Raw genomic sequence first — 21,860 nt, 5'->3', positions numbered from 1 at the left:
CTTGTATAGTTGGTTCTTTCCTTTCTCCAGCTGTGATAAGGGGATCGAGCTCACACTGTTACATGTGGTGGCAAGTATATTTGCCACTGGAGCAACTTACTGGCCCATTTTGCTTTTCAAAGTCCCAGACTGTTACTCTTGAGCTCCGCCACTGACTTACATCCTCAGCCTGTTGTCGATTCTATTCCCTGGCTCTTGACTAATGTGGATTGGTGAGGCTAGGCTTTCACCTTTCCTGAAACAGCCTTTAAGGAAATTTATGGGGGGGGGGGGTGTGGCTCAGTGGTTGAGAGCACTGGTTGCTCTTCCAGGAGACTTCTAGATCTTCTCAGCACCCACATGGCAGTTCACAGCCATTTGTCTCTCCTGTTCGTGGGGATTCAGCACCTTCTTCTGTCCTCTTTGGGCACCAGGCACACATGTGGTACACAGACATGCATTCAGGCAAAATACCATGCACCTAAAATTTTAATAAAATTAAGTTTTAAATAAATAAAAGAAAACTTAAGGAACCAGAGAGCTGGTTCAGCAGTTAAGAGTGCCTACTGTTTTCTGGAGGACCTGATTTAGTTCCTGGCACCTGATTTTGGGCAGCTTACAAACCACCATGTCCTCTGACCTCCACAGGTCCTCATGCACTGTGGTTCATGCGCACAAATGAATGCATGTACACAGAGACACAAGACAATAAATACATAAAAAATTTCCAGCTCCAGAGGATCCAGTGTGCTCTTGCCTCTTTGGCACCTGCTCATTCACACCTACACACACACACACTCCCCAGAGATAAAAAATGTTATAAAATCTTAAAGAAGAAAAGAAAACTCAAGGTGAATACACTTTTGCCAAAGGAGGACTCAAAGAGGATAAGGCAGTTGGTCATCCAGGAGAGTCTCGCTCATGGTTAGTTGAACCCTAGAAGCTGAGGTCCTTTCTGGTGATACTCATATACACCCTCCCTCTGCAAGCATGTCTTCCCTAGCTTTCTGTAAAACTGACCCTTATTTCTGCACTTGCTTCCTAAGCTTATCCCAACAGTCACCATACAACAGAGTGTTCTTTTAAAACCACATTTAGTATTAGGAGCCTCAAGCATGTTTATTGAATATATATATGGATATATATGATTATATATATGGATAGATTTACAAAATATTTAGAGTAAAGCTGTAGACTGTCTCCATCCCTTGTGTCTTCCTTTTAATTGCTTCAGGAGAATAAAACTTTGGCTAATTTTCACTGTTTATTGTGTTCAGGTATTTTCTTGTACATTTTAAGGGCCATAAACTTGAAGAGAGTGGTCAATGCTGAGGTTGCGGCATAGAAACATTATTCAGAGATTATTATGCTTTTTGCAGTTTTGCTTTGGCACACCTTTGAATTCTTTTGTATTTATACTGCTTGTTGTTTTTGGAACTTCATTCTGAGATTTGAAACTCCCATTTGTTTGGGAAAATACTGTCCAGAATTTCTGTAAATATTGATTCTCCTCCTCTGTCTTCCCTCCCCTCCCCTCCCCTCCCCAGGTCTCCGGTTAGATGTATGAGAGACTAGTTTACTCCTGTCCCCACCCACCACCCTTTTTTGGATGTTCTCCTTAAATCCTTTACAGTAATACTTCCATCGTTTTAGAAATTTAATCTGGATGATGTTTATAGGAACCAAAATCTTAGGAAGGAGGGGACAGCAATCAAGTAAGTCCAGCTCCCCGAGCCCTTCCTCTCCTGTGTCTGCACTGATAAACTTTACACAGAATTGAACTCATGAAACATAAGCAAAAAGAAAGTTCTTCATGGATCCGTGTTCTTGCAACATGAACACTAATTTTATTGAATGTCTTGTTAAGTCTGTTTCATCATCTCAGTTAATCTGAAGGTCTTATCTCATCAGATAGCTAAAGAGCTTTTTATAGTGTGTATTGTGAAATACCTTAAACCTGACCTATAAGCTTAATTCTCATCTTTTGCTTTAAAGCCCTGAATTTTTAAATTGCTCATTTGATGTAGTTAATTTTCACAATTTATTTTACATTTTCCTAGAATTTAAATTATTTTCCCACTATGAGTTTTCCTAAACTGGAGACAGTTTAGGAAGGACAAATAACCAGAGTGTACGCTCTGACAGAGAAAGTTCTCCTGAGTCTGATTGCACAGCTAAGAGCAATGTTATAAAGTATAAGAGCAAACAATGACAAACAAGCCGATGTGGTATTTATCATGTGGTCTGAATTTATGCTTTATTACATGCCTTTAAAGCTAGGTAAGATGAAGCTCACCCATCTGGTTTTCTCCTTGGTTAGTTTTGAGTACTGTTCCTGTTTAGTTGACTAATTAAGGTCTTATTTCTTAGGCATTTGATGGCTAGTAGGAGTGAAGTATTCGGAATTATGTCTGCTCTTCGTTACCTGATCTCGGGTCTTTCTTCTCCCAGTGCTGTGAGAAGAATGTTCATCTGAATCTACAAATGATAGAGCAGTTTAAAGACTTTAGAAGTCCTATTATCTGAGCCGGGTGGTGGTGGCGCACACCTGTAATCCCAGCACTTGGGAGGCAGAGGCAGGCGGATCTCTGGGAGTTCGAGACCAGCCTGGTCTACAAGAGCTAGTTCCAGGACAGGAACCAAAAAGCTACGGAGAAACCCTGTCTCGAAAATCCAAAAAAAAAAAAAAAAAAAAAAAAAAAAAAGAAAGAAGTCCTGTTATCTGCGTTGATGAGCTCATTGATTCATACTGTTAATTTACTGTTGCTTTTCCCTCTGTAGAAGGATGTCTTCCAGCAATGACCACGTTTTAGTACCAATGTCTCAGAGAAACACCAACGGCCTTCCTGGAATGAACTCCAGTGACGTGACTACGCTTACAGGAGATGTGTTGAGTTTTCACAACATCACCTATCGAGTGAAAATGAAAAGTGGGTTTCTAGGCCGGAAGAAGACTGAGAAGGAAATACTCTCGGATATCAAGTACGTGTATGAACTCTTTAAAAGACTGCTTTGTTTGCCTGCAGTACCTTCACAGGGCTTCTGTTATCAGCAAGTTATGAGCACTTCATGTCTCTGTACCTGTGGATATAGACACGCACTTTCATTTCTTTGGTCTGAACTAGGACATAAATTGCTGTATCTCTTGTTAGGCATATATTTTGCTTGCAAAGGAACTGTCAAATTTTTTTTAAAAGATTGTCTCATCTTTTTGAACATTTTAATGTATCATTTTGTCATGACTTGTAAGTCTTATGTTTTAGTGGTAGAGGTCTGACTGCAATTTACAGTGTTTTGATTGCAAAGATATAGTTGTAGCCTCAGATTTAGTTATCCGGTCTCTGGAATAGAAGACCTGCACACACACACACACACACACACACACATACACACACACACACATTGTGTGTATTTGTACTGAAGAATAGAGACGGCATTATTTGAGTAGGTCCTGTTTGAATAGATGCACAGTACGTACTGTGAGATGGTACTCAGAGTGCGTGGATGCATGTTGTGTGTGTAATGTTGAGGATTAAACTAGAACTTAGTGAATGCTGGACAAGTGTCCTTCCCCCCCCCCCCCCAACAAGCTGTCAGGCCCTTGTGATTCTTTTCAAACTCATCACACACTGAGTGTATCATGTGCCCCAGGCTTCACAGTGCGCTTGGCTAGGATGGCACGCACATTAGCAAAGGAGGAAGCGATTATCTTAGAATCCCCTAGACTAATAAAGTGGAGGCAAGTCTTGTTTTTTTTTCTTCTTATTTTTAGTTGAATTTTTATAGTCAAAGGGACAACTAGGATTAATTAGTATTCTTGCTCACTCACATCTGGTTAGAGTTTGCATGAGAAAGGTCTTTCCTCTGCCTAACTGGTTTCTAATCTTTCTCTTGCCCTGGGCTTCAAATAAGAGGTGGTGCAGAAAGGATTGCTTTTGTTTCCTTAGGTTTTGTTCGTGTTTGATAGTAGCATCACCATTCAAAGTGGTTATCATATTTTCTTTGGATCTTCATTTTATCTTTTCTTGTCTGAAAAGAAAACAAAATCTGTTCGTGAGAATGCCCAAGATTTTTCTCCCTGGTGTCCAGCCTTTCTATTACACTACCTTTGTCTCATACTCAGCCCCTGAGCTTTCCTTCCCGGTGCTGAAGAGCTCAGGAAGAAATCACCATCCTAGTACACGTGTCTGTCATAGAGTTGGGTGGGTGGGGGAGGGGATCCATTACACTCTTGCGAAGACTGTTAAGCAAATTATTTTGAGATAATTTCAGAATTAAACGTGTAGGAATGTGGCAGCAGCCCCCCCCCCCCCCCCGCCCCCTCACCCCGTCCCCGGTCCCCCAGTTGCGGTACTGTTTCACTGACTGCTGCCATCACTTTTTTGTAGACACTGTCATCATGGTTTGGGGGATCCTTTGAAAATTCGGCTATCCACTTGGCACCCTTTCTCTTCAGTTCCTCCAGTGTCAGCTTTCTAGAAGGAAGGACCTTCTCTAATGTTGCTGCCCAGCAGCCCAGCAGCAGGCAGGGGGAATTGTGTCCTCACGACAAAGGCAGCCATACGTCTCTTCCTCACAGGTGACCGGCTGCTAGATCCTGTGGGTCTGTTCTTCTCCACCTGATGTTTCTCTGTTTCATCCAACATGGTGTTGCATCCGCTTAAACTGATTACCTAGTGATGTTACTGTCTGTCAAGTTGTACCGTAATGTCACTGTTTGACTGTCTGCGCTTGATTCTGACATTCTTCCAGAACCCCATTCCTCATTCAGCATGAACTTGTGAGTTGCCGTCTCTGTGATGACTTCTGTCTGGCTGTGGCTACCACTGCGGTAGCTGCCAGAGCGTTCTTTCTGCCATCTCATCGTTTGCACTTAACATCTCTTCTCTCGTTTGCTGTTGTGGTTTGAGTGAGAAATGTCACCCATAGGCCCATGGATCTGAACATTTAGTCCCCAGTTGGTGGCACTGTTTGGAGAGGCTATGGGACCTTTAGGAGGTGGGGAATTGTTGGAGGAAGTGAACTGGCTTTGAGGGTTGATAGCCCTACCTCACTTCCTCCATTCTCTGTTTCCTTGTTGAGATGGGAGCACACAGTTTTCCCCACGTCGGCCTCTATGTTTTCCCAGATCCTGTGGGCATCTAGGCCTCTTATGTCAAAATAAACCTTAAGCAAACTGAACTCTTAAGTTGCATTTGGTCATGGTATTATATCACAGCAGCAGTAGAGTAACCAACACAGCCACATATACTCCTGGATTTGTTTTCTTCACTAGCATCAACAACAATGCATCATCACTGTTTGTGTTGCTATTCCTCTTGTTCCCAATTTGGTTGCAGGAAAACCTTCAGGGTAATTTTCATTTCTCCTTTACTACTTTGATTTAGTCCTCATTTTTAATATTCCTTTGATACTGAAAGAAGTTCCAGAATCACTGCTGACTTATCCTTCCTGTGACCTGGTCTTGGCTGATGTTCATTTTTTTATAGATAGTGGTCTATAAAATAATGATAATGATCTGGGTACTTGGCATTTTCATTGCTGTTGCAGTGCCGTTGCCTCTGTGTTTCTGAATGGGAAGAACTAGGTAATTGACGTATGCCTGTATAGACACATATAGACATACACATACTGTTGTTTGAAAAAGAAACCCTCTCCCATATTGAGATGCGCATGGATCTTGTTAGGTGGAATGAGGGCGAAGTTGGTAGTGGGTGAGGGTCTGGTGAGGGAGCCGTTAATGGGCATCGACCCTCATCCACACAGGTACTTCCCTAGCTGTGCTTTTCTGTAGCTATCTGTATGTAGATAACACTCATTACCTACTAATGTATCAGTTGTAATCTAATACTTTACATTTGATCTGCATTCACATGGCTATCTGTATATAGATAACACTCATTACCTACTAATGTATCAGTTGTAATCTAATACTTTACATTTCATCTGCATTCACATGTTTTCTTTCCCCTCAAGATGTATAAAATTTAGCCGCCATTCTTTTCTTTTCTTCCTTCTATCTTGGAGATTAAACCCAGGGCCTTGGATATGCTAGGCAAGTGTTCTACTACCAAGCTGCATCCTCAGTGTTCATTATTCTCACTGAGCAGCTCAAATGGTCTTATTCTGTCATAGTCATAGAGTGATGTATCTAGCTTGTGGCTGTCTCTTCTCTGGTTTCCACCCTCTTTGAAGCTAATGTTCTTGGGTGCTAGTGTTGGCTGTGTAGAACATATGTAGTCTTCCTGCCGAGAGAGGGAAGAGAAGTCTAATAGAAGTGGCAGGGAATTGTTAATGTTGAAGTTTAGCTTTTGAAACAAGGTTTAACCAATGCCAGATTAACCTAAAACTCACTATGAAACCAAGAATGGCTTGAATTATTGATCTTCTTGTTTCTATGTCCCAGGCTCTAGGATTACAGATGTGACCACCACATCTCTCTAAAAAAAAGGATTAATACATTATTTGAATACAACCTTGGACTTCCCACAGGGCAGGGAACCCTGATTGCTCTTTGGGCTGATAAGGGAGGGGGACTTGATTGGGAGAGGAGGAGGGAAAGGGGAGGCAGTGGTGGGGAAGAGACAGAAATCTTTAATAAATAAATAAAAAAAGCATAAAAAATAACAAATGACTTTTGTGGGCAGATATTTATTTTCAATAAATGGTTTCCAATTTCTTAATTTATTAATAGAACTTAGTTTAAGTGATACATGAAGATGACATTTACTAATATGAGTATCTTAAGCCGTGGCTTGTTTTGTCTTGTTTTAGTAAAAAAAAAAAAAAAAAAAGAAAAGAAAAGAAAGAAAGAAAAGAAAAAAATGACTTTCTTAGAAGTACCAAGCTGTAATCTCACTAGTCAGGAGGCTGAGAAAGGAAAATTTCAGTGTGTTGAAGACCAGTTGAGGCTACATAGTTAGTTCTAGGCCAAACTGGGCTATAGTGTGAGCAAGTGTCTCAAACAAAAGTCTCAATAATAAAATGTAGATTCCTTTATTCAGTAATTTTTGAATGCCTGCTGGGTTCTTGATGTTATGTAGACTTTTTTGCTGCTCTCAGAGACTTTCTGTTGTAATTAGGAATTCAGAAACTGGAGTAGTGTCACTGTGTTAATTTCTACTGTGACAGAGGATGAAAAGATACAGCTAAAGTAGCTTGCTCTGAACCGAAGGAATGGGTACATCAGAACCGAGTGTGTGTGTGTGTGTGTGGTGTGTGTGGTGTGTGCGTGTGTGGTGTGTGTGTGTGTGTGTGCCCGCACGTGTAATTTGTGTCTGATAGTAGGGATATGTCCCTCCTTCAAAACTGACATTCACAGCCTTTGTTTAGAAACAGAATAGGGTGGAAGGATTAACTATTGCCCACTAAAATGCAGTAGAAATGACAGGGCTCCTTCAAGGAGCAAAGTCTCCATGTGTCACAGTTCCTGCTGAAGGCTCTTGTGTGCTCATGCGGGAGGACCACACACGCAGAGGCTGTAAAGCAATAAATCAGAGTAGGGAATGGCTGAGATGGGTGACGGAAGGGTAGAGGGCAGGGTGGGGAAGTCAGGAAATTGTAGGTCACAGTAGAACAGAGGTCATCAGCACACACTGTCTATAAAGAGCCGTATCATAAATGTCTTCAGTTTTATGAGCCATACAGCAATGTTGTAGCTTTACGGCATGAAGCTGATACAGCTCTGTCCAAATCACGCTATTGATGAGAACAGTGTAGGTGATCAGCTGTAGTCTGCTGACTCAGGAGGACCCAGACTTCCTTTTGTCATTTGTTTACCTGCTTGCTCTCTTAGCGTATTCCATCTCCTACCAAAGGGTCTCTGTGTCCATAGCGTACATCAAATAATGGTGGGCGAGTGGAGCTGGAATTGACCACTGCCCCAGAGGAGAACTCTTGGGGCCCAGCTTTATTAGATTTTTTTTGTTAATGTCAGAATTCAGTGTAAGTATAAGCTAAGCTCAGAGACCCAGTAAACTACCATAGCACGTTACTGTTCAGTTTCTGCTTAGATCACTCTGGATTCCTTAGTTTTATATAAGTATGCATTTTTAAATACTGAAAGACTTTCATGGCACTGAATACTTACTGAATAAAAGGTTCTGTTCATTTTTGAGGCAGTTGCTAGGTAGCTGTTGATAAAGGAGATGCATCAAGAGGTATCACTAGATATAGGCTGAAAGTTTACTCAGGCGTCTCTGCCTTCGTATGTTGGACAATTATGTTGGAGAGTAACACAATAGAAGAGTAAGAGATTTTTCTGTGTTACAACTTGACTGAAGCTTAATGACCTGTTATTATATTTGTCTGATATTTCACTGAGAGGTACGTCAGTTAACAGCAGAGGGACAATGTCCATTTCACCTTCATCCTGGCCAGCTGTTGTGTAACTGTGATATAACAGACAATAGGTGGTCAGTTCCCCTTGTATTTAAGTGCAGTGAGGCGGACACACTAGAGAGTTTATTGCTCATGACAGTGCATGATCATAAGAAAGGTATTTCTAGTCATCATCTAAATGAAATAGTTGGCAGTCTCGACATTCCACTTGGAATAGATGCTGTGTTCTTTGTGGAATACATCTTGACCTCTTTACCAGTTCTAGAGTCTGAACATGACACCAGCATATTGGATAGGCCAGCTAGGGCTTCTCTTCACCATTCCTCTGTGGTGGGCTTGCCCTTAATTCTCCTTTCTCTTGCTCATTTTCTTTAACACTTACTTTCACCTTTAGGATAAAATTCATACTTTCTTGAATACCATCACAGTCAACAGTGCTGTAATTTTTCCATCTTGGTCAAGCTAAATATCCATTTAGTTTGTTGAAACAGATGGCTGTGTATTGCTTGCCTGTAAGTCAGTATTAAACACTTCACAGTAAAGGTGACGATCTCTTCCAAGAGTGTGTGTTTCCCTCTCTAATTGGCAATACTTTTTTCATTGTTTCAACTTTGTGTGTGTGTGTGTGTGTGTGTGGAGACAGAGAGAGAGAGAGAGAGAGAGAGAGAGAGAGAGAGAGAGAGAGAGAGGAGAACAAGAAAGAGAAAACAGATACAGACAGAAACAGACAGACACCAGGACAAACATGGAGGACAGAGGACAATTTTTGGGAGTCTGTTCTCTCCTTCCACCATGGCTTCTGGGGCTTAAACTCTGGTCTTCAGACTTTCATAGCCAGTGTTTTGCCTGCTGAGGCATCTTGTCTACCTGAGATGTTTGACTGTGTGTCACATACTGCATTCATCCTAACACTGGGGCTTCTAGTTAAGGTACGTTGACGTTTTAATCTGATTAGATTTAATAATGAGAACATCACTCGCTGGTATTCTACAAGTATTGATTGTTCTGAACTTAGCTAGGTAGTAAGTGAAACAATTTAAAGATACTAAGCATCACTCAGAAGCTTTATGTACTTTATGTTGTTTTGAAGGCTATAATAGGAATGCAAAGTCTTTGAGAATCTTACTTCTTTATTTCAGGAATCTGTTATTTTAAGAATCTTATAGTAGAATCGTTCTTACGTAAAAGAATTTAAGTTGCTGTTCCTGGGATTGAACCCAGGGCCTCAGGCATGACAAGCATGGGCTCTTCCATTGAGTACTATCCTCAACTCAATGTCAAGGAACCTGGAACATTGGCCATTTTCAAAAGATTAAGTTGTTTTAAAAGCAACTTGCAAAACAGTAGTTAAAAAAAAAAGGAATTCAGAAGGACATGACTGTTTCTCATAGGTACTCGTGGCTGATAGTCTTTAGATTAGACTTCTAACATCAGTGATGCTTTGTTTATCTTCACTAGGTTGTTCTATTTGCATTTTTATCTTCCTTTATTAGTGCATTAAGTGCAGATGTTAACTTTAAAGAATTTCATGTAAAATACAACATTGAAGCAATATGGTTTTGTTTCTAGTGGGATCATGAAACCTGGCCTCAATGCCATATTGGGACCCACAGGCGGAGGCAAGTCTTCGTGAGTATAACATACCTATAAATAAGCCTTTTCTGTTTATTAACCATCCCATTTATGTGCACAGGCATTGGCTGATTATTTGCAGTGTCTGTCTGATCTGGCCTTAGGTGCTGTGGGTAACGTGGGGTTGAACTATGTCATGATTTTGTGGTAAGGGCCAGAAATAGTCATTAGGTCAGCTTTAGTAATAGCACGTGATGAGATGGTTAGGATAGAGTGGTAGACCATACTGTGTATCAGTGAGGAGGTAGAAGAATGAAGTAATATTGAAAGTGAAGCTGTGTAGGGAAAGCATGAGTGAAGCCACGAATACTAGTTAAACCACATGTTGTCCCTGTTGTGATCTCCACGTCCATTGGCCAAGAGGGTCATTTTGGGGAGGTCCTGCTACTTAAAGCAATGTTTTCTTGCTGTTATAGTTTGGGATTGGTGGTAGTACATACTGAAAAGGAAGCCGAGAATTTAAAACATGGAAACCTGGTTTTTGTTTTGTTTTCCTTGTTTGATTTTTGAGGCAGTGTATCAACTATGTAGCTCTGGCTAGCCTGGAACTCACTATGTGGACTGGGTTATCCTTAAACTCACACAGATCCTCTTGCCTCTGCCCTCTGAGTGCTGGGATGAAAGGTGTGTGCCACCATGCTCAGCCTATAAATTTGTTTTATATAAATGTATCGACTAGTTAAATTTGAACCTTAGCAGACGTTGCATTTTGAGCAGCTAAGCAGTATGGCTTTATGTAGAAGGAAAGCCTATCCTCATGGTGTAACGTACATGTCCTTCTCAGGTTATTAGATGTCTTAGCGGCAAGGAAGGATCCACGAGGATTATCTGGAGATGTTCTGATAAACGGCGCACCGCAACCTGCCAATTTCAAATGTACTTCAGGCTATGTGGTTCAAGTGAGTTTAAGTGGATCGGGGCACTATATGTGAAAGTGCATTTGCTTATAGTGTAGTTTGCTGCCAATTGAATGGAAAACATGATCATAGGACCAACATATTGGCACCAGATTTTCATAATCTTCCTTTACATGGGGGATGGTGTTAAAGGGAAAGACAGAGATGACCTGGGATATGACCCTTGTGGGGCAGGGATATCAGTTCTGGCTGCTATGTAATTTCTAAAAGATAAATAAAGATAAAGTTTACCTGATGGAGGAAGGTCATTGGTTAATTATAATAAAGAAACTGCTTGGCCCTCATAGGTTAAAACATAGGTGGGAGGAGTAAACAGAACAGAATGCTGGGAGGAAGAGGAAGTGAGCTCAGATGCTATGCTTCCCCTCTCTGGGCCAGACGCGATGAAGCAAGCCGCCAGGTCAGACATGCTGAATCTTTCCCGGTAAGCGCACCTAGTGGTGCTACACAGAGTATTAGAGATGGGTTGATTGGGATACCAGAATTAGCCAGTAAGGGCTAGAGCTAATGGGCCAAGCAGTGTTTAAAAGAATACAGTTTGTGTGTTGTTATTTTGGGGCCTAAGCTAGCCAGGCGACCAGGAGCCGGGGCGGCAGGAACGCAGCCTGCAGCTCCCACATTTACCCTTCCTTCACCTTCTTTCTTCCCATTATAGATGTCTGCCAAACCCTTCTCCCAGGCAGCCTTAAGATGCCTAGTAGCAGTCACTATATTACATGTGTTCTGTTGGGTGTGCAGCCAGGCAATGCAAATGATAACATTGTAGGTGTCTGTATATGCAGGTCCTGCAGCTTAAGAGAATGTGCAGGCCACCAGTAGCCAGAGTTTTACCCTGGATGCATTTTGTGTGTGGATCGAACTATATGTACTCAAATGATGGCCTTAGTTATCTCACTAAAATATCCCCTTCCCTTAAGGATGACGTCGTGATGGGCACCCTGACAGTGAGAGAAAACTTACAGTTCTCAGCAGCCCTACGGCTTCCAACAACTATGAAGAATCATGAAAAAAATGAACGGATTAACATGGTCATTAAAGAGTTGGGGCTGGAGAAAGTAGCAGATTCCAAGGTATGAAAACCCCTCATAGTATCATAGCTAGAAAATAGCTTTGTGCAGGCATTGTAACCTTAACTTCACGTTTCCGACAATGTCTGCAGCCAAGAGTAACTGCTTTCTGCATGATGTGAAATAACTGGTTTTGTAAGGTAAGGTAGAAATTAAGATGGGAAAAAAGAACCCTAATCATGGCTGATTCCTGGAAATGGAGTATGGCCCCTTATATGGGGAGAAGTGTTCCTCATAGGGCTGTTTCCGTATGCTCTTCCACCAGCCCAATCCTTCAAGTCACAGCTTGCTGTGCATCGGCTCTAACTGCTCTGCTCCTTCTTGAGGAATAGTTCTGAAACAAGAAAGACAAGAATTCAAAGGTCCTTGCTCTGCATGCGTCATTTTGCTGCAATTTGGCTTCTAAAATTGTAGTTGCTCACATTAGGATTTACTTAGCAATTTGTCCAATGTTCAAGTTACTTTCTTTTTTTTTTCAAGTTACTTTTCTGTAGTCTGTCTCTTGACAGTTTTATTTCTCCTCCTTTCCGTCCCACTCTCCTTTCTTCCTTATCTACTGTCAGTATTTGTTTCCAGACTCCCACATGCTAGGCTGTGTTAAAACTTTAGAGAGTTAAAAAAACCAAACCAAACCAAACCAAACCAAACCAAACCAAACCAAACAAAACAAATGGAGACACTGCTTCTCCTTTTGAGAGTTATACAGGATCAGATAGGGGAATTGAGATAGTGGATGAACTTTACAAATGATCAACCCATATAGTTTTGCTGAGCATTTGGGCATTGCGTGAAAATAGAATGACTGTAGCTTAACCCTCCCCTGCCCATCCTTATTTTCCTCTGTAGAGGCAAGGGATAATGGTGATTGCATGGAACTGTTGCTTCTCTTGGAACTTGCTAGCAGTCTTTCCTGTGCTGTGTATTTTGTTGGGAAGAATAACCTTGTGATCACATCATTTGGCTTTATTTCTGAGTTATTGTGTTTGCTTTGCTATGGCACTGTTTGCTTGCTTGATTTTGTCTTCCTAGGATACTTTTCCTTGACTCTGTTAATTTTTTCTTCTTTTCGTATGTCCTGGGGCCTCATTCCTGCTCGGCAAGTGCTGCGTTACTGGACTATCCCTCCGTCATGTTCTTTACCTTTGAGCAGTCTCTGCCAGAAGTTACTTGTTTGGATATCCAAAAGAAATATAGAGAGATACTTATTACTGACTTTTTAGAATTAATATCTCTAAGTTATTAAAATGTTTTATTTTATAAAACAGTAAGTGTAACAAACAAAATAGTCTGTGTACTATAATGTTAAGGTTGCTAGGTAAAATAGTGATATAATTGGCCATACTATTCGTGTAGATTTCTCAGTTGCTAACATCTCAGGCTGTGCTCTCTCCAGATGTTTCTCTCTCCAGATGTTTCTTACTGGAGGACATAAAAGAAATCTTCATAGTCCCTCACCCTCGGTACATGCCGTGCTCCTGTAAAAACCAGATGTGAGACGAGGCATGCAGTTCAGTGGTAGAACATGTGCTTAGCACGTGCAAGACCCTAGATCCTATACCACTATCAGCTGGCAAAATGAAAGAAAATCGTATTGTATTTATTCTCTTTTGTCAAATTGTCTTCAAAAGTTTCTTGTAATTCAGTTTTTATTAGGACCCAGTTAAGGTTCATGAATAATAACACCAGGTTATGGCTCCCTGGATTTGTGTGATTCCAGAACCATTTGCCGCTTTCTGCGTCCCTTCCCCCAGCCCTTCCTACTGCCCTCCGCACATCATGACAGTGGATGGTTGAAAAGGTTGGCCAGTTTTTCTGTGAAATACCCCATCTTCTGGGTTATTTCAGATAAGGGCGAGTTAGAAATTCTGCAGTGATTAGTGTGTAGATAGACAGGATCCAATTGGCGCCCGAAAAGCTCTTAAACTGGTGGTGTAGAATGTGAGCTTTTCTCTTCCTGCTCATCTAAATCTGCGTAGGGACCATGGGGGTGGGGGGAGTGCGAGGGCCGGGTGCTGGATGGTGAATTATTGTCAGCATGCTCCCTTTCCCTCTTTCTTGCCTATTTCAGACTAAAATTTTACTGCATCTTCTAGTGTTCTCATTCATTGGTGAAGCTGGAGGCAGTTCAGAGACTATTAGGGCTGCACAGGTCTGTCTGCCAGATGCTGGTGATGATGTTCACTCTCGTTGATAAAGATGACACTTGCTTTAGGTTGGAACCCAGTTTATCCGCGGTGTCTCTGGAGGAGAAAGGAAGCGGACGAGCATAGGAATGGAGCTGATCACCGACCCTTCCATTCTCTTCCTGGATGAGCCCACAACTGGTCTGGACTCAAGCACAGCAAATGCTGTCCTCTTGCTCCTGAAGAGGTAAATGCTACAAGAGCACTGATCTTTCATTTTTTCCTATCTGGTCACTCATATGTGACTGGTGGTGTTCTTTGTGTAGGAGACTCAGACGTAAACGGAATCTCTTCCTACTTCGTTAAGGGGAATAAGTGATAAGAAAGATTAAATAAGAGGCGGAAATGATGGCAGTGGTGGGCCTGGGTCACTGTTTTAAAGAGCAGGAAGGTCAAGGAGGATCTAGCGCATTGACTTAGAACCTGGGAGGAGGCATGAGAGACCTGGCTATATCTAGCCACAGAATCTGGCTGGAGGGAACAGCCAGTGGCCCCAAGGCAGAAGATGCCTGATGATATATCTGGAACATTAAATAGACATGCGAACCTAGTTACCGTGGGACGGTACATATTAGCTATTATACAGTTAAAATGAAGCACCACAGACTGGTGGCTTAAGAAAGAGAAGCCAGTTTTTCCCAAGCGCTACTGTGCACACTTACCACCTGCCCTTTGGTAAACAGTGATGATTCCGTAGGTCTGGAGTGGAGTCCTAGAGTCTTCACTGGGGACTCCCAGGGGACATGCTCATTCCGCTATCCCTAGTCCTCAGACCCACGCTGAGGATCAGGCCTCACACAGCTCTCTGTTCCTCCAGGTGGCTCCCGTTGCCTTCTGGTTCTTACAGTTCCTGAGTGAATGTTCATCATGAGTTTGTTTGCTGCAGTCTCTCTTCCCCCTTTTGATTTTTAAATTTCATTGTACATGTTCATTGTACCATGGCACCATGTTGCATAGGGACATTTTCACACAAATACATATTGTAAGTTGAGCACACCCATCCATATGCACTCCTGTTCCCTTCTGTCCCCTAGACAGTCTCACTTCTGCTTTTATATAAGTACATGCATGATTTTATGTGTCTATAAAATTTAAGAACCCCGGATGAGAAAAGATAGGAAGGATATTTGTCTTTATGAGACTGGTTTAATTTAATGTGGTTTTCTCTGGTTACATCTGCTTTCCTGCAAATGCCATATCTTATATTCCCTTGTCTCCCCATTTCTGTCTTAGATTCTTCATCCAATACTATCCACACATACCTTCTTATGTTATACTCTCTTGAGTGTGTTCTTCTACCTTAAGTACCTTTCTCCTGTAGGTCACTCCTGGGGGGCCCTTGATATTCATTCTACTTGATAAACTTCAGACCGAGCTTCACATTTTATATTTGGCATATACAAAACCCCTAGATGCATCTGTTTTTTTTTTGTTTTTTTTTTTTTTTGATTTTTGTTTTTAAAGCGCTGGCTACTTAGAATTCACTCTGTAGACCAGAAAAGAAAGACTAGCCTGAAATTCAGGGATCTGCCTACTTCTGCCTCCTAAGTGCTGGCACAAACTATTCAGCTCTGGCTTGTTTACTATGCCATATACCTTTGGGCACACTGTTTTCAGATAGTTGGTACTTAAAAATATGTAAGTCAAATTATTTCTCATGTGTGTGCGTGCGCACGTTCTCCCAGAGATTCTGGTCTGTGAAAACTGTCTCAGTGACTGTATCTGTCAAGAAACATTCTAGTGGATTTTGTTCTGCCCCAGCTCCTTTAAGAAACTGTGGCTGGCTAGTAGCTTGAGGTATCAGTGGGAGCTGCCAAGTAGCGCGAGCAGCCATTACCAGAGCAGGAGCTGCTGGTTAAACCTGATTAACATGACGACCTCCCCAAAGCACCGAGACTTCTTGTGGCAGAGCCCATGGGGGAAAAGCCAGTGGGGAGCCTGGCCAGGATTGGTGAAGTCCTGGGCAAGAAGCTGGAGGAAAGGGGCTTTGATAAGGCTTATGTGGTTCTTGGCCAGTTCCTGGTGTTATAGAAAGATGAAGACCTCTTTCCAGAATGGCTGAAAGACATGTGTGGTGCCAATGCCAAGAAGTCCCGGGACTGCTTTGGGTGCCTTCGAGAATGATGCAATTCCTTCCTGCAGTGCACTCTGGGGACGCCTCAATTGCCCAGCCACAGAATCTAGTCTCCAGAGTCAGCAGCTGGGTGAAGCTCCTCCCTGACCCCATGAAGGAAGACATTGCTGTTGTCATAGTTACCTCCTATGTACTCCGGGGGTCTTTTGGGAGTTCTCTTCCCCACAGCCTTTCATCTGTTTTGGAATTCTTGCCCTTGCATCCCTTGCCCCTCCTCCCCCTGCAGGTCCATGGCAACAGCTACCAGCTTTCCTGAATGGATTTCTGGCCCCTTTCTCCCTCCCTTCACCATCTGTTGGATGCCCTTTGCCCTTTGGCTCCTGTTTTTTTTTGGACAAAAATAGTCACTCTCCTTATAAACATTTCTAGACTAATAAAGTCAGTGGCCTTTCTAGTTGGTCTTCTGTGTTGGAAAGCAGGTGGACTGGGACTGTGTCTTCTCCAGGGTTGAACACATCTACCTCACTTCTTATCAGTGCAGAACGAAACTGGTGGCTTCCCTTTCCCCTCCTAAGAGGGAGTCACCCTAGCCATGTGGCAGGGTGCCCTAGGTGTCCCAATTCTTAAATAATGTGGGAAAGACTGTGGGTTGATTTCTTCCTGGGAGCCAGGTAGGCTGCAGGCTTCCAGATGTCAACAGCTGGTCAAGCAGCACCTGGTGGAAAAGTCAGTAGGAGTCAAAGTTACCAGGAAGAGGGTGGATAGGATGTAGGTAAGAGGTCACCTGCCAGTCATCACGTCACGTGCTCTCCACCTCTGGGAAGAACAGGTGGGACACTTGCTGTTTGTCCAGCTACCATAGCAATGAAATAGTTAAACGTGAAAACTAAATTCCAGTCCCGCTGTTGTCAAGCTCATGTGAACAGCCTGAAACTGAAGTCTTTGTAAGCATTTTTAAATTATTTGATTTTGGAGAGGTGAAGAGATTTTGGGCTCAGAAAAGCAAGTTTGCCCATGAACTTGCTGCAAGAAAATAGCCACTTGAACTCAGATTGTAATTTGGTAGACTGTTCTATGTCATGGAACCAATGATTTCTAAGGCTCAGCTTCCTCAGATGGGTGAGGGCCGTGGGGACCAGGTACAATTATGCTTACACTCCCTCCTGCTTGGTGTTCATTCCACCAACAGAAAGCACCACTGATAGGGGGAGGGCCTTGGTCCTGCCTCAGAGTGAAGTGTCAGGCTTTGTTGACTCCCCATGGGAAGCCTTACCCTTTCTGAGGAGTGCAGGGAAGGGTGGAGAGGGAGTGGGAACAGGGATAACTGTAAAATGAGAAAAATTGTATTTAAAAAATAATTAATAAAAAAAGAAAAAAAGTATAAAAAAAAGAAAAAAAGACATTGTGGCTGGATTTGTGTCTTGGGTTTTTGTTTGTTTATTTATAATGATTAAGTCCAAGGCGCCTCCCATGCTAAGCACTTTATGCACAACTGGTCTCCAAGACTGCTGGACACCCAGCTGCTCTAGTTTTTAACAAAAGCATCAAGTCTCATTTCCCTAGGTATCAGGCAGATACCTTGAGGTGAGCTGATGCTACTTGTGTGTATGAGAAAGTCAAGTGGAAATTGGGACAGATGTTCCAAGAGCAGGAATAAAGTATTTTTTTGTAACAATAAATGTAAGGATGACAATCTTAATGACTCGTTATTTTCTTCCTATAACGTAGGATGTCAAAACACGGTCGAACAATCATCTTCTCCATTCATCAGCCTCGGTATTCCATCTTTAAGTTGTTCGACAGCCTCACCTTATTGGCCTCAGGGAAACTCATGTTCCATGGGCCTGCACAGGCGGCTTTGGAGTACTTTGCCTCAGCAGGTATGGTTGGTTGTTTCCCATGTGGTGGGTCCTTCCTTCCCATGTGGCTAGAGCAGACGGTCCACAGGAGTGCTGTTTAATCTCCATGCTGGCCTTGCTCAGTTCTGTGTTAGTATTTCTCTTGATTGTGCTGTTTGAACATCTGTGGCATTTGTGTCTAAGTGTATCTCTCTAATGGGCCTGGGCTGCTTCTGTTCCCCAGTCATGGTGGCCTTGCCCTGAAAGTGCAGTGGTTATCTGTAGAGTCACAGTTAACACTTTGGTCAGTTGAACAGTTTTGGGAAGGACCTAGGATTGTCGTCTCCTTGACTACGGGGCAGGTCCCAGCTTTTCGAGTCACCAGGCATGTGATCTTGGTGGGCTTCCCAGAGGACTCATGGAATGATGCTCAACTTTCTGGTGGCGTTAGGTTGCCAGTTTAGTCTGTGAGTGGGTCTGAGTAACTAGTCTCAACTCTCACTTTGATGAGCCTGCATTTTTGGCTCTTCTGAGTTGCTTTCTTCTATTGCAGATTAAATTGCATGATTTCTTTGTAATTTTAGGAGTGTCTGCATTATAAATGTGCCCACGTGTAGGGCTGGTGCCCTGAGAGGTCAGAATAGAGCACCTGACCCCTTAATACAGAAGGTTCTGAGCTATCATGGGGGGTTCTATTAGCCAAACCTGGGTCCTCTGCAACAACAAGTGCTCTTAACTGCTGAGCCATCTCTTCAACCCTGTGATTTCATTTTAAATGCAGTGTATATAATCCTTTTCATTTTAGAGGTACCTGGCTATGATTATAGATGATTCTTCATGACCTCATGTAAAATTATAAATACTTGTTATCTATCATTCTTAATTTTTAAAAGCTTAATCTGTCATTTAAAAAAGTGAGCATATCTTGGTTAAGGACCCTGGCTTCTCTTCCAGGGGACCTTGGTTTGATTCCCAACACTCACTAGATAACTCTTAACTGTCTGTAATTCTAATCCCCAGAGATCCTGTCTTCTGGCTCTACATGTAGACACCAGGCCCACATGTAGTATACAGACACGCACTCAGGCAAAAAACATTCATACACATTAAGAAAAAAAGATTTTTGAATAAAAAACAGAATAATTGAGCCCACATGAGTGGAATGTTCAGTGGCTATGATTTTGAGACGACTTCAGGCCAGTTTGAGAGGACTGTGAAGTTGAGGTCAGAGGTTAAGGTGTGCTGTACTGTCCATGTTCTCTGAGAATGCGGACCAGAGCTTGCATCCCCTTTGGCGCTGTGGCAGTATGACCGATGAGAATTGCAGCCTCTCCACTCAGCTAAAGAAGCGACAATGATGTGCTGACCTGATGTCAGAGAACACAAGGACTGCTAATGTTTTCCTTTCCTGACCTGGATTTAGATCTTGGAGGGGAGAGCAGCAAGCACCAGATTGTATCAGTAGCCCTTTGCAGGCCGTAGTTTATGGTGAACACCAACGTAAGATGCTCTCGAGTGTCCAGAATTCCTTCTGAGTTATATTTGTTAAGAGAAATGGTGTATTGGTGAAGGGAAAGTGAGAAGAGGGAGAACTTGTTAGGTTCTGACTTCCCAAGCCTCCACTCCCTCACCCTCTGTGTTTTCTATGACCATCACATTTGTGTCCTTGCATTGCCTTCTCTTCTAGGTTACCAGTGTGAGCCGTACAATAACCCTGCCGATTTCTTCCTGGATGTCATCAATGGAGATTCTTCTGCTGTAGTGTTAAATAGAGAGGAAGAACCTCAGAGAGGTGTGTGACTCGCGTAGAGTTTGCATTGGTGTCTGTTGCTTTGGTGACCCACAGGAGTGTGGCTCACGAATACATGCACTCATAGGCCAGGCAGGACTACATAGTGAGATCCTGCCTCAAAACAAAGCAAAAAGATGCTTTTGAAATTCATGTTAATTCAGCGTGAAAGTTGTCAGTAGGCAGACTGTTGTTTGTAAGTGCTTGGGTGTTTATCTAATTTGTAGATGAGCGTTTTCCTGAAAGGCTCAGTTGTGAGGCAACTTTCCACTTTAAAATGGTTATGTTTAGAGTGTTAGTCAGGGTTCTTTAGAGGAATAGAACTGACAGATTGGATATGTATATATGTGTGCATGAATGAGCGTGGTTTACAGGCTGTGGTCCAGCTAGTTAAAAATGGCTGTCTATTAACTATTAAAGTTATTGTGCCATCTGTCCACATTTGTTGGAGTATGAAAAATAGCCCCACACAGTGATACCTGCTTAATAGATAGATATGACTTTGAGAGAGGATGTAAATTATGTTAGAGATGGACACTTAATAACATGGAATAAGATCCAGGATGTAAAACAATAAAATTTTGCAGAATAATGTACAATATAAGCTTCTCTTAATTAAAATAAATGAGGATGTATAAAAAAAAATGGCTGTCTACCAACAGAAAGTCTGAGAGTCCAGTAGTTGTTCAGTCCGTGAGGCTAGGTATCACACCTGGTATGTTAGAATCCTGAAGAAGTAGTCTCTAACGCCAGTGACGGAATGCCTCAGCGGCAGGATATATGAACCCACCAGTAAGACCAAGGACAAGCGGGAAGAAGCAAGAGCTTCCTTTTTCCATGTCTTCTATATGTGCTGCCGCCATGAGTATAGCCCAGATTTAAGATGAGTTTTCCCGTCTTAAAAGGTCCAGATTTAGGGTTGGTCTTCCAATCTCAAGTTAGTCAACCCGTAAAAATCACTTTGGGTTTTAACTAATTCCAGATGTAGTCAACTTGAGCACTAAGAATAGCCATCACAAGTGTTTTATAAGCGAACTGGATAGGGTGTCTCAGTGCTTTTAATCCCAACTTGTCTTCACCTGAGATGCAGAGAGGCAGAGTCTGTGAATTCAAGGCTAGCCTGGTCTACATAGCAAGTTTCAGGCCAGCCAGGACTATATAATAATATCCTATTTCAAAATAAACAAACAAACATACAAACAAACCCCAAGAAATGGCAAGTTTTGCATTTGAGCATAGTAAAAGGCAAAAAAAAAAAAAAAACCAAAACCCCTAACTCTGTACAGTAGTATAATGTTTATTTGAATAATTAGGGTTTTCTGTATTATAAGATGTGGTCACGCACAGATAAATGAGCTGTTTCTGTGATATGTAAATCAATAACAGTAACTTTATTATTTTGAGAGTATTTTTTTTTGTGCAGCCCTGGCTGGCTTTGAACTCATTATGTTATGTAGACCAGACTGTCCCCAGATTCACAGAGATCCATTTTCCTCTGCGTGTTGTATGCTGGGATTAAAGGCACATGCCACCGCATCTGTCCCCACTCCAGAGGTAGTGGGATCTGGGAGGATGGAGAGGATAAATGAGGTGAACTAAGAGTAAAGCTCTAATGTGTTCAAGCTGTACACAATCACAAGGACAAACCACACATGGCAAAAAAAAAAAAGCGCAAAAACTGTGTGACATTAATTGAATAATAGCAGGAAGCAATAATGAGTAATCCGAAGTAAATTCACTCCTATCTGCTACACCTGGGAGGAGCACACATTCCAAGAAGAATTCCACGTTTTGAAGAAACTGAGGTCACAAGGTGTCCAAGGTGTCTTAGTTAGGCTTTTAGTGCTGTGAGGGGACACCACGACTACAGCAATTCTTATTTAAAAAAGCATTTAATTGGGGCTGACTTTAATTTTGTTGGTTCAGAGGTTTAGTCCCTTGTCATCATGGTGACAGGCAGACACGGTGCTGTAGAGTAGCTGAGAGTTCTACATCTGGATCCTCGAGGAGCAGGAAGAGGCAGACACTGTGTCTGGTTTGA

At 42.3% G+C, this 21,860-nt stretch overlaps 1 protein-coding gene and 1 pseudogene across 2 annotated transcripts in view; both read left to right on the top strand.

Annotated features, from left to right (window-relative positions):
• Window positions 1-21,860, top strand: part of LOC126501293 (broad substrate specificity ATP-binding cassette transporter ABCG2) — a 103,581-nt gene that overhangs the window by 67,051 nt on the left and 14,670 nt on the right. For both annotated transcript variants that reach the window (XM_050141898.1, XM_050141895.1), the window contains exons 2-8: window positions 2,761-2,961; window positions 9,889-9,948; window positions 10,736-10,850; window positions 11,786-11,938; window positions 14,148-14,305; window positions 17,921-18,072; window positions 19,718-19,822. In XM_050141898.1, coding sequence (XP_049997855.1) covers window positions 2,765-2,961; window positions 9,889-9,948; window positions 10,736-10,850; window positions 11,786-11,938; window positions 14,148-14,305; window positions 17,921-18,072; window positions 19,718-19,822 — 940 coding nt within the window. In that variant the 5' untranslated portion in view covers window positions 2,761-2,764. The remainder of the gene's footprint in view (window positions 1-2,760; window positions 2,962-9,888; window positions 9,949-10,735; window positions 10,851-11,785; window positions 11,939-14,147; window positions 14,306-17,920; window positions 18,073-19,717; window positions 19,823-21,860) is intronic.
• LOC126501295 (barrier-to-autointegration factor-like) lies at window positions 14,318-17,909 on the top strand (annotated as a pseudogene).

This window comes from Alexandromys fortis, unplaced genomic scaffold (genome assembly GCF_014885135.2).
Source record: "Alexandromys fortis isolate MF-2015 unplaced genomic scaffold, M_Fortis_MF-2015_v1.1 scaffold_30, whole genome shotgun sequence".
In the NCBI taxonomy this organism is placed as follows: Eukaryota; Metazoa; Chordata; class Mammalia; order Rodentia; family Cricetidae; genus Alexandromys; species Alexandromys fortis.
The sequence above is the reverse complement of the archived record's forward strand: the minus strand, read 5'-3'. Positions and strand labels throughout refer to the sequence as shown.